Below are 13,263 nucleotides of genomic sequence, written 5' to 3'. Positions count from 1 at the left end.
CCCTGTGAATTCCACGATTCCAGTTTACTGTCCCCACAGTACAGGGCTATTACAAATGATTGAAACGATTTCATAAATTCACTGTAGCTCCATTCATTGACATATGGTCACGACACACTGCAGATACGTAGAAAAACTCATAAAGTTTTGTTCCGCTGAAGCCGCACTTCAGGTTTCTGCCGCCAGAGCGCTCGAGAGCGCAGTGAGACAAAATAGCGACAGGAGCCGAGAAAGCGTATGTCGTGGTTGAAATGCACTCACATCAGTCAGTCATAACAGTGCAACGACACTTCAGGACGAAGTTCAACAAAGATCCACCAACTGCTAACTCCATTCGGCGATGGTATGCGCAGTTTAAAGCTTCTGGATGCCTCTGTAAGGGGAAATCAACGGGTCGGCCTGCAGTGAGCGAAGAAACGGTTGAACGCGTGCGGGCAAGTTTCACGCGTAGCCCGCGGAAGTCGACGAATAAAGCAAGCAGGGAGCTAAACGTACCACAGCCGACGGTTTGGAAAATCTTGCGGAAAAGGCTAAAGCAGAAGCCTTACCGTTTACAATTGCTACAAGCTCTGACACCCGATGACAAAGTCAAACGCTTTGAATTTTCGGCGCGGTTGCAACAGCTCATGGAAGAGGATGCGTTCAGTGCGAAACTTGTTTTCAGTGATGAAGCAACATCTTTTCTTAATGGTGAAGTGAACAGACACAATGTGCGAATCTGGGCGGTAGAGAATCCTCACGCATTCGTGCAGCAAATTCGCAATTCACCAAAAGTTAACGTGTTTTGTGCCATCTCACGGTTTAAAGTTTACGGCCCCTTTTTCTTCTACGAAAAAAACGTTACAGGACACGTGTATCTGGACATGCTGGAAAATTGGCTCATGCCACAACTGGAGACCGACAGCGCCGACTTCGTCTTTCAACAGGATGGTGCTCCACCGCACTTCCATCATGATGTTCGGTATTTCTTAAACAGGAGATTGGAAATCGATGGATCAGTCGTGGTGGAGATCATGATCAGCAATTCATGTCATGGCCTCCACGCTCTCCCGACTTAACCCCATGCGATTTCTTTCTGTGGGGTTATGTGAAAGATTCAGTGTTTAAACCTCCTCTACCAAGAAACGTGCCAGAACTGCGAGCTCGCATCAACGATGCTTTCGAACTCATTGATGGGGACATGCTGCGCCGAGTGTGGGAGGAACTTAATTATCGGCTTGATGTCTGCCGAATCACTAAAGGGGCACATATCGAACATTTGTGAATGCCTAAAAAAACTTTTTGAGTTTTTGTATGTGTGTGCAAAGCATTGTGAAAATATCTCAGATAATAAAGTTATTGTAGAGCTGTGAAATCGCTTCAATCATTTGTAATAACCCTGTACATTTATAGTGCCCTTGCCCACTACACTCATTACTCACCGCAGCCATTCTACTGATTCCCATAAGAGTTTGAGCAATGTGAGAGCATCCACACTGAAGAAGATCATTGACCGGTAAGTCTTATCTATATGAAGACATGTCCGAAAGAACAGATACCATGTTCATATAGATAAGGCTTACCAGACAATGATCTTCTTCAGTGCGGAAGCACTCGCATTGCTCAAACTCTTACCGAAATCGGTAGATTGACTGCCGCGAGTAATGAGTATAGTGGGCAGGGGCACAACAAATCTAGTGTGTGGACAGTAAGTTGGAAATGTGGATCTCACGGGGAGTTTGCCAGGGATCAGTCCCTGCAGTCGCTCTGTCCTCTGTGTCCTCGGTGGCTCAGTCGGATACACTGTCTGCCATATAATCAGGTGATCCAGGGTTCGAGTCCCGGTCTGCGCACACATTTTCAAATGTCGCCGTTGATATTTATCAATGCCTGTAAGCAGCTAATGGTCTGGATTTCATTGTAATTTCATAACGTTTTTTTATGTCATCTCTTCAGAAGGCCACAGATTTGTACTCAGGGTCCTTTTTCCCTTGTAGGTTTCTCTTCTGAGTTCTTGTTTTCTGCCTTCTTCTGAAGACTTCTTCAGCAAAATTTCGTGTGTAAAACCAAGAATTGCTTCTTCATAAACAAACTGGGGTGCATATTAAGTAAAGCTAGGATTTGCTACCGTAACAAATGTTCCATTATGCCCTGGGCTGTCTAGAAAAGACTTAAACGCTAAGGATGATCTCTTAATGTTTCTCTTTCGCAGACCGGTACGGCGCTTTTACGTGGTCATTGCCCCTGCCTGCAGGTGAGACTCCGCCATTTTCACAATGAATGCCTCCGTGCCGCTGATCCTAGTGGTGATGCTGGCGGCTCGAGTGGCCCACTCAGCCAGGATCCTGGGCATCATCCCGACGGCCTCCATCAGCCACCAGGTGCCTTTCAGACTGATAGCTCTCGAGCTAGCCAAGAGAGGCCATCAGGTCACAGTCATAACAACGGACCCGATAAGAGTAAGTGCACCTTCGACAGAAAATAATTTTTAGAGTCAAAATCGTTGGCGTGGCTTACGGGTTCTTCAGCATGGAATGTAGGTTTCTTCACTTTCTAGTGGAGGCAGAAAAAATTTCTTAAACATCAGAAGAACGATTGTGAAACCATTTAAATAATAGTACATAGATAAAAATCTCTGCAGATGTCGAGAGTCGGAAGAGCAGGTGGAAAAAAATAAATCTGTAAATAGACGTCGAGAGTTGGAAGTGCATGTGGATTTTTTTTGTCTGTGACAGCATACACTAAGAACAGAACATTCATTCCTTGAGCAGTTGTCCTTAATACGCAATGTTCTGATATCCCTTATGCCACTGAATAACCCAAAAAGAGTTTATGGTCAGGGGTCCACGGAAAGTTGTCGACCTATCGCTGCTTCCTGGACGCTAGTTTTGTGGGCTCACAGGTATAGCTTGCAGCTCTCCATTTTTTCTGTAATTCTTTACTAGTTCTAACGATACCGATTGGACGCCGATCCACTTTCCATCTCATCCTTGTAGCAAAACTGAGGATCGAACTGAGGCTCTGGAATCAACTGTACGTTATGAAAGTCAGGTCGTATCACAGTCTGTTATCGAAACATAACGGCTGCTTTTGTCAACTGCAAGGTGCTTGAATTAAACTGAATTGGTTCTGTAAGTTGGTTCAGAGATGATGATGTTGATGATGGTGATGTTTGGGTTTTGGGGCGCTCAACTGCGCGGTTGTCAGCGCCCGTACAAAGTCCCAAACTTCGTTCAGTCCAAACGCGCCACATTCACGAATGATGACGAAATGAGTACAACACAAACACCCAGTCATCTCGAGGTAGTTCAGAGATTAAGTCGAGTCATATTTACAAGGAACCTGTCGGTATGAGTCCACTTATCAGTATGGCCTGGATGTGTGCATTGATTCGGTTGCGCAGGGGGTCGGGAAGACGTTGTATCCTCTCCTGCGGCAAGCCGGCCCACAGCTGTTGTAACTGCTCGTCGATATCCTAATCCATCGGGGGGAACTCAGCATCTTGCTGGTCAACAGAGTATCTCATATCGCGCAGCCAGCTCGTAGAGACACGTGTCATGTGTGGAAGAGAATTACGCTTTTAAAGAATCTCAACCATGAGGCCGCAGGATGTCCAAGACGTACCATTGTGCCGTCAGAGTTCTTTCAGTCACTACCAGCCATGACCAGAAGTTATTCCTGACGGCTGCCCACACTACGACGTCAGGATTAACACTGTTGGGTTCAAAATGGTTCAAATGGTTCTAAGCAATATGGGAGTTAACATCTGAGGTCATTAGTCCCCTATACTTAAAACGAACTAAGCTAAGGACATCGCACACATCCATGCCCGAGGCAAGATTCGAACCTGCGACCGTATTAGCAGCGCGGTTCCGGACTGAAGCGCCTAGAATCGCTCTGCCACATCGGCCGGCAACACTGCTGGGCCTCTCCAAAACATTGGAGGAATGGGACTTATCACCGGCTCAAAATGGTTCAAATGGCTCTGAGCACTATGCGACTCAACACTTAGGTCTTAAGTCCCCTAGAACTTAGAACTACTTAAACCTAACTAACCTAAGGACATCACACATACCCATGCCCGAGGCAGGATTCGAACCTGCGACCGTAGCAGTCCCGCGGTTCCAGACTGAAGCGCCTTTAACCGCACGGCCACCACGGCCGGCTATCACCGGCTCGCCGTCGCACTTACCGACGATGCTCACACTGGGTAGTGACGAACCGCGATTCATCGCTGAACGCAGTGCGACGCCATTCATAACCAGTCCTCGCTTCCCGATCAAAAATGGCTCTGAGCACCATGCGACTTAACTTCTGAGGTCATCAGTCGCCTAGAACTTAGAAGTAATTAAACCTAACTAACCTAAGGACATCACACACATCCATATCCGAGGCAGGATTCGAACCTGCGACCGTAGCGGTCACGCGGTTTCAGACTGAAGCGCCTTTAACCGCACGGCCACACCGGCCGGCCGCTTCCCGATCAATGCACTCCTCCAAAAGCAGCCGTCTGTGTTGCGATGTTAACGGCAGACTACGCGTCGGACGGCTGCTCCCTAGTCTGGCTCCTGCTTGTCTCCGTCCAATTATGTGCGATGGCACAAAATGTTGCACGAAGTTTATTACTTTTTTTTTGGAGGGCAGAAGGATTTACGATGTGTTTAGTGGACAAAACGACGATCGTCCCTTCTGGTGGTCAGAATTGGTCGACCGAAAGCTTTTCGACGAGTATGCCTGCCGTCCATCCCATGCAGTCCAACATCGGACCACAGTCACGTCCAGGTGCCACACGAATCTGGACACAGCACGATACGACCAGCCGGTCAAATGGAGACCCACAGTAAGATTGCTTTGAAACTCTGTTGCTGATAACGATGTCTCACACGAGTAAGCGGCATCTTCGTGTCCTTCACAGAAGTCACTCAACATCTGACACTGCCCACGCCCCTTACATACCTATCGTACCTGGTAACAACACTAAATACTAGTAACACTATCCACTGTTCTCACCTCACAGGTAGAATTGCAACTCTAATAATTTCCATACCCGAGTGCGGCACACGTATGAAGTTAGATTGACCTCCAACCATTTCTTCAGGTGCTTTGCTCTTTTTAACAAACAGTGTAGGTTTAACTACGAAGCAATAATTGTCCATAAATGCAAGACAAGCTGTAGAGTTATGTCTTAAACACTCCTTTAATAACTCTGAAATACTGACGAAATATAATGAATTTTCGGAAACGCAAAATTTAAATAAACACTTCTGTTGTAACCACGACCGGAACGGTAGCGGGGTTGCCGAGAACGAAACGCGGCGGAACCAAACGGGAGCGTCCCGCGAACAACGAACGAACGGGAAAGGACGGACACGAACAACGACGGACGACCGAGGGAGACCTTACGACGACAACAAGCAAGAAGCAACAGGGTGACAAGCGACACGAATGCACAACGTCCACTAGTAACGAAAACAAAGTACTGTAAACACTCTGTCTGTTGCCGCGCTGTCGATAGAGTCCACGAATTTCGGACTGCCTAGCTGAGCTTTTTCTTTTCTTTATTGTTATTTTAACCCCTTATACAAAGGTGGGCCGACAGCGGCAATATTACGCTGCTCTTCGGCCACAGATAGTACAAATAGCAACAAGGAAGACATAGAAAAACAAAACATAATGATGTACAAAAAACAATAGACACATGAGTAAAAAACACGGAGCCGTTCACAGGTGCAGTAAAATAAAAAACGTTCAGCACTTGTACACGAACACTGATGACTGAAATAACACACGTGGACGATGGAGGGTGAGTGGTGAAACACTAAAGCACTAACACGACGGCACACACAAAGAACCGACGGCGATGATATCCGGCGCGTGAATGTTCACTTGACGTGTACGAGTCCGGGGACCTGCCAAAAAGGGGAAAAGTTGGGGGAGGAGGGAGAGGGGAGGGTGTAAATGCCAGTGGAGATGGAGATGGAGATGGAAGAGGGAGGAAAGAAGGTAGGGGGTAGGGGAAACACAAGGGGAGGAAGAGGGAGGAAGGGAGGAGGGAGAGAAGGGAGAGAGGGTGTCCTAACGAAAAAAACACAGGGTGTGGAAGGGGAGTATAAAAGTTGGTAGGAGGGGCAGATGGAGGGGATGAGGGCATCATCAGGGAGGGGGAGTTGGTGGAAGCCACCTTGGGCGAGGGTATGGAGAGTGGAGACATGGAGATCAGGTGGGACTTGGGAATAGAGGCGCAGTAGTGGACAGGGGTGGGAGAGGATGGGAGAGACAAGAGGGTGAGGGGGATCAAGTTTATGGCAGGTGTAGAGGATCCGTATCTGTTCAAGGAAAAGGAGGAGGTGCGGGAACGGAATAAGGTCATACAGGATCTGTGTGCGGGAGGGGAGACAGATGCGATAGGCGAGGCAGGGCACATGGCGTTCTAGGATTTGAAGGGCTTTGTAAAAGGTAGGAGGGGCGGAGATCCATGCAGGACCTGTGTAGCAGAGTATAGGGCAGATGAGGGATTTATAGGTATGGAGGATGGTGGAGGGGTCCAGATCCCATGTGCAGCCAGAAAGGAGCTTGAGGAGATGGAGGCGGGAGCGTGCCTTGTCTTGGATCGTTCGGAGATGGAGGTCCAGGAGAGGCGACGGTCAAGGGTGACGCCAAGGTACTTGAGAGTAGGGGTGATGATGATAAGGATGGCCATAAATGGTCATATAGAAGCCGTGGAGACGGAAGGAAGAGGTGGTTTTGCCTACAATGATCGCCTGCTAGCTACGCTTTTTTTTCCCCTTTATTGTGATTTCATTCCCCTGCCCCATATGGGCAGGGGAGGGCTGTCAGCGGCACAATCCGCCGCTCTTCAGCTGAGAGACACGACAACTAAAACAAGAATAAAATGATACATACATAAGGAGATAAAAAAGGGGAACATAAAACAGAGTAAGGGGAGAAAATGGAGGTAAAAAGACATGGACATGTTGACGTTCATGGGGGACAGTTAAAAAAGTCACCAGAAAGTTAAAAAACACAGTTGGCGATTCTTGAAACACAGAGAAGACACTGAATGCGCATGCACAGGTTAAAAGTTGGCCACAGTATTAAAAACACTCCGAAACAACACACTTAAAACCCACTTGGAGCACACACGACGAAGAGTAAAACTATGAGGTGGGACCTGCCGAGGGAAAGGTCAGACAGGATGGAAAAGGAGGGGAGAGCATGGGGCAGCTGAGGAAGCGGCGGGATGAAGAGAGGAGGGGCAACCGTGGGTTCACGAAGAGGCAGGAGACACGTGGGGAGGGAGAGGAAAAGGGAAGACAGGGCAGGAGGGAGCGCAGAGACACTGAAAGGAGGCACAAGAGATGGAGGGGGAGTAGGAGGTGAAAGCCGCTCAGAAGGAGGGAGGAGGAGAGGGAGCCCAGAGGAGGAGGCAGGAAGAAGGGGTTAGAGTTGGTAGGAAGGGTAGATGTCAGGTCGAAGCTCATCATCCGGGAGGGGTAGATGGTGGAAGTTGTGTTGGGAAAGGAGATGGCCTGCTAGCTGAGCTTTTTTTTTTTTTTTTTCTTTATTGTAATTTTTATCACCTTACACAAGGCGGGCTGTCAGCAGCTGAGTACGCCGCTCTTCAGCCTTGAGATTCACAATAAGTAATAAATGGAGGGGACACAGAGAATACAATCAAAAATGGTGGGCAAAACAATGTAGACACCAAAAAACAAAAAACACGGAGCCGTTCACGCCTGACGAGAAAACATCACTGACACTAGTGGACACGGCGCACAAAACAGGGATGATGGCGATGGTACACGTGAACAGTGGCGGCGTTTCGGCGAACAAACACTAAACACAAACGAAGGCACACACACGAGACACTAATGGCGATGACCTCCAGCGTGCGAATGTTCACTGAGCGTGTGCGAGTCCGGGGACCTGCCAAGAGAGGAGGAGGAGGAAGGGGAGTGGGAGAGGTAGAGAGCAGAGATGCCATGGGCAGGGGAGAGTGGGGGAGGGAGGAAGGGGGAGGGAAAGCCTGGGGGAGGAGGGGTGGAGGACGGGGGATGGGGGAAAAAGGAAAGAGAAGGGAGGGAGGGTGCCTAAAGGAAAGGAAACTGGGAGTGGGGGGGAGGATCAAAGTTGATAGGAGGGGTAAATGGAAGGGAGGAGGACATCATCAGGGAGGGGGAGCTGGCGGAAGCCACCTCGGAAGAGGGTAAGGAGGGTGGAGAGATGGAGACCGGGTGGGACGTGGGAATACAGGCGCGGCAGCGGGCGGGGGTGTGAGAGGATCGGGGAGACGAGCGGGTGAGGAGGATCGAGTTTACGGGAGGTGTACAGGATCCATATCCTTTCAAGGAAAAGGAGGAGGTGGGGGAAGGGGATGAGATCGTAGAGGATCCACGTGGGGGAGGGGAGACAGATGCGACAGGCGAGGCGGAGAGCATGGCATTCAAGGATTTGGAGGGATTTGTAAAAGGTAGGGGGGGGGCGGAGATCCAAGCCGGATGGGCATAACAAGGGATAGGGCGGATGAGGGATTTATAGGTGTGGAGGATGGTGGAGGGGTCCAGACCCGCTAGCTGAGCGAGAGGCAGGCGCTTATATACAGGATACGGTACGTCGCTATTGGCTGCTGGGACCACGTGCTCCACCGTGGCGCCCTCACGGTGTAGCGAGCCAGGAGAGCGCACACAGCCACGGCTTATTGCGCGACAGCTGTAGAGGCCCTAGTGGTAATAGGGTCCATGCCGTCTGGTGCGGATTCAAAACCCGTGGTGCTCAGTGCCCGAACTTTGCTGTTCTGTGGTTAATGGCGCATCAGAACGTGACCCAGAGTCGTTCAAATTTCATTCACATGAACATTCCAGAAAATCTCAAAGAAAAAAATAATGTGATTACTGACAAAAAAGTGGAAGATACCACGAAAAGTTTAAAAATTTGCAAGAAGCTAAGAGGGGTAAGCGAACAGTCATTGAGGAAGTGGTACTAAGTAAATCTGATACAAAAACATCACCGTTTAAAATAAGGAAAATACCACTATCCTCAGTAGTAAAAATTCATATAGAATAAAAAAAATCTCAATAAGAAACTCAAACTCTGTGGCCGTGTAATATGTAATGTGATGAGTCAATCACAGTATGTATTTTAAAAGGGCTATTCTAATGAGGCAGCTATTTATAATTTTATTGAGTACAAAATAAAATGCAAGCATTTGTTATTTTTTGTGACTATTCAAAGTTATTTGGTTGTATCAGTCATAATATTCTGTTAAGAGCAACAACGTTTTTATTAATCCATTAAATTTCGGGCATGCAGCCGCGCAAATAAAATTTCTTCTACTGATATTTCGGCCGCGTATCGTCCGGCCATCTTCAGAGCGAGTCACAAGACAGTCTTGTGACTCGCTCTGAAGATGGCCGGACGATACGCGGCCGAAATATCAGTAGAAGAAATTTTATTTGCGCGGCTGCATGCCCGAAATTTAATGGATTATTCATTACGCCGCGAGAAGTTGAAAATGCAACGTTTTTATTGTTTACTTTGTTTCAGAACAATCTTTATTTAGTTCCGTTTTAACAAACTGTTAACGGAAAAGTACGCTAGGATGTTTGAGTGTAGGGACGCCACATCATGTTCATGGGGGAAAATCACGAAGGGCGTTTCTCGGGGTTTCATCATGGGCCCAGTAGTGTTCTTGTTTTATGGTAATGGTCTACCATTTTATTTTCATCAGCTGGCAGAACTGGTGTTATCACGAGCACCATCACGAACACACTCAGCTGCTCACCAAACATGTGTCTTCCTCCCTGAAGGACAACAAAATATAAGAAGTGCGAGGCCCATGGTACGACACGGAAGTAAAGAACGACAGCAGCGCTCCTAGAGGCCTCGCAGCGAACTCTGAATACGAGAAAACAAATCACGAAAATGCGTATTTCTAATTCGAAATTCGCGATTTAGTTGATAATTTTTTATTCGTATGCTCTAAGACAAAAAAGAAGAAACGATTCGACATAAAGGAATTATCCGAGTGGGACGGAAATCTATAGATATGACGTATATGTACAGACAAACAAGTGATTCGAATTTCAGAAGAAATCGATTGTTTATTAAATAGAAAGTGCTTCACAAATTGTACACGTCAACAACGCGGTGGTCCACGCAGTTATTCGGCTTTGCGTTGATTGATGGATTTGTTGGACGTTGGCCACCGCTGTGCTGTAAGCGGATGTCAGTCAAAGAAGTGTTGCCGTGAAAGGAAATGCACCCTCAACCGACACTCCTGGTTGTCGGGCCTTATGGCGGGCGAATGTTAGGTTGGTATCCCACCGCTATCCGGGGCGCCTCCAAACAAATCTCGGCCTGCAATCTCCTTGGCTGCAGTAGAAATGTCTCCAATGATGAGACCTGTGTCGGACTGCTCCCTGATGACCAGCGAAGTCGTGTCTGTAGATGCCTTGGACAGCAGTCGAACGCCAACCTGTCTGTCACCTGTCAGATGGTGGTGGTGGTTGATTCGGTTCAAAATGGTTCAAATGGCTCTGAGCACTATGGGAATTAACTTCTGAGGTCATCAGTCCCCTAGAACTTAGAACTACTTAAACATAACTAACCTAAGGACATCACACACATCCATGCCCAAGGCAGGATTCGAAGCTGCGACCGTAGCGGTCACACAGTACCAGACTGTAGTGCCTAGAATTGCTCGGCCACCCCGGCCGGCGGTTGATTCGGGGGAGGGGACCTGGCATAGAGGTCTTCGGTCCCTTCGGATTAGGTAAGTATGGGGAAGGAAGTCGGCCGTGCCATTTCAAAGGAACCATCCCGGATTTTGCCTGAAGCGATTTAGGGAAATCACAGAAAACCTAAATCAGGATGGCTAGACGCGGGTTTGAACCGTCGTCCTCCCGAATGCGAGTCCATTGTGCTAACCACTGCGCCATCTCACTCGGTCCACCATATGGCCCGACAGCCAGCAGTGATTGTGTGGCGTGCCATTTATTTCATAGCACGACCCCTTCAGTTCTTATCTGCGGCATCCTTTAGCACGGCGGAACGTCGACATATTCTACATCCCGTTTTCTTGCCCATCATGGCAAGCCATCCTCGCCTAACATTTCAGAAAGATAATGGCCGCCCACACACGGCGAGAGTTTCTACTGTTTGTCTTCGCGGTTGCCAAACTCTATCTAGGCTAGCAAGGTCGCTGGACCTCCCACAAACTGAGAACATTTGGAGCATTATCGGCAGGACTCTCCAAACAGCTCGGGATTTTAATGATCTAATGTGATTAAACGATGATGGCCTCCTCTTGGGAAATATTCCATAGTTAAAATAGTCCCCAATCGGATCTCCGGGCAAAGGAGAAAGAAAACTGGCGTTCTACGGATCGGAGCGTGGAATGTCAGATCGCTTAATCGGCCAGGTAGGTTAGAAAATTTAAAAACGGAAATGGATAGATTAATGTTAGATATACTGGGAATTAGTGATGTTCGATGGCAGGAGGAACAAGACTTCTGGTCAGGTGAATACAAGATTATAAATGCAAAATCAAATAAGGGTAATGCAGGAGTAAGTTTAATCATGAATAAAAAAAAGTAGCACTGATAAGCTACTACGAACAGCATAGTGAACGCATTATTGTAGCCAACACAGACACAAAGTCCACGTCTACCACGTCTCCGCAGATGATGAAGAGATTGAAGAAATGTATGAAGCGATAAAAGATATTATTCAGATAAGGGAGACGAAAATTCCATGGTCATGGGGACTGGAATTCGATAACAGGAATAGGAAGAGAAGGAAAAGTAGTAGGTGCATATAGACTGGGGTTGGGAATGAAAGAGGAAGCTGCCAGGTAGAATTTTTGCCCAGAACATAACTTAATCACTTGGTTTAAGAATCATGAAAGAAGGTTGTATTTGTGCAAGAGGCTTGGAGACACTGGGCGGTTTCATATAGATTATATAATTGTATGACAGAATTTTAGGAACCAGGTTTTAAATTGTAAGACATTGGCCTCTGACCACAATTTATTGGTTATGAACTGTAGATTAAAACTTAAGAAACTGCAAAAAATTGTAAATTTAAGGAGATGGTACCTGGATAAACTGAAAGAACCAAGGGGTAGAGAGTTTCAGAGAGAGCATTAGGGTATAATTGACAAGAACAGGGGAAAGAAATACAGTAGAAGAAAAATGGGCAGCTTTGAGAGATGAAATAGTGAAGGCAGGAGAGGATCAAGTGGATAAAAAGACGAGGGCTAGTAGAAATCCTTGAGTAACAGAAGAGATATTGAATTTAATTGATGAAAGGATAAAATATAAAAAAGCAGTAAATGAAGACGATACAAACGTCTCAAAAATGATATCGACAGAAACTGCAAAATGGCTAAGCAAGAACGGCTAGAGAACAAATGTAAGGATGTAGAGGCATATATCACTAGGAGTAAGATAGATACTGCCTACAGGAAAATTAGAGAGGCCTATGGAGAAAAGAGAACCAATTGTAAGAATATCAAGAGCTCAGATGGAAAAGAATGGAAAGCGGACAGGTGAAAGGAGTATGTAGAGGGTCTATACGAGGCCGATGTAGTTCAGGGCAATATGGAAGAGGATGTAGCTGAAGATGAGATGGGGGAAATTGATACTGCGTGAAAAATTTGTCAGAGCACTGAAAGACCTAAGTTGAAACCAGGCCCCAGGAGTGGACAACATTCCATTAGAACTACTGATAGCCTGGAGAGAGCCAGTCATAACAGAACTCTACCATCTGGTGAGCAAGATGTGTGAGACAGACGAAAAATCTTCAGACTTGAAGAAGAATATAATAATTCCAATCCCAAAAAAAGCAGGTGTTGACAGGTGTGAAAATTACCGAACTATCAGTTTAGTAAGTCACGGTTGCAAAATAGTAACACAAATTCCTCACAGACGAATGGAAAAACTGGTAGAAGCCGACCTTGGGGGAGATCAGTTTGGATTCCTTTGAAATGCTGGAACACGCGAGGGAATATTGACCCTAAGACTTGTCTTAGAAGATAGATTAAAAAAAGGCAAACCTACGTCTTTAAAATTTGTAGACTTAGAGAAAGCTTCTGACAATGTCGACTGGCAAACTCTCTTTCAAATTCTGAAGGTGGCAGGAATAAAATATAGAGAGCGAAATGCTCTTTACAATTTGTACAGAAACAAGATGGCAGTTATAAAGAGTCGAGGGGCATGAAAGGGAAGTAGTGGTTGAGAAGGGAGTGAGATAGGGTTGTAGCCTGTCCCAGATGCTCATCTGCAT

At 46.9% G+C, this 13,263-nt stretch overlaps 1 protein-coding gene across 1 annotated transcript in view; it reads left to right on the top strand.

Moving 5' to 3' along the window:
• Positions 1–2,333: 2,333 nt before the first annotated feature.
• The window catches only part of LOC126176269 (UDP-glycosyltransferase UGT5-like), a gene marked incomplete at its 5' end in the record, with an annotated part of 49,779 nt that continues 38,849 nt past the window's right edge, over positions 2,334–13,263 (top strand). The window contains one exon of the mRNA XM_049923417.1: positions 2,334–2,438. Within this exon, the coding sequence (XP_049779374.1) occupies positions 2,334–2,438 (105 nt within the window). The remainder of the gene's footprint in view (positions 2,439–13,263) is intronic.

Source organism: Schistocerca cancellata, chromosome 3, assembly GCF_023864275.1.
Source record: "Schistocerca cancellata isolate TAMUIC-IGC-003103 chromosome 3, iqSchCanc2.1, whole genome shotgun sequence".
In the NCBI taxonomy this organism is placed as follows: Eukaryota; Metazoa; Arthropoda; class Insecta; order Orthoptera; family Acrididae; genus Schistocerca; species Schistocerca cancellata.
Note: the sequence above shows the minus strand (reverse complement) of the source record. Positions and strands in the feature narration are given on the sequence as shown.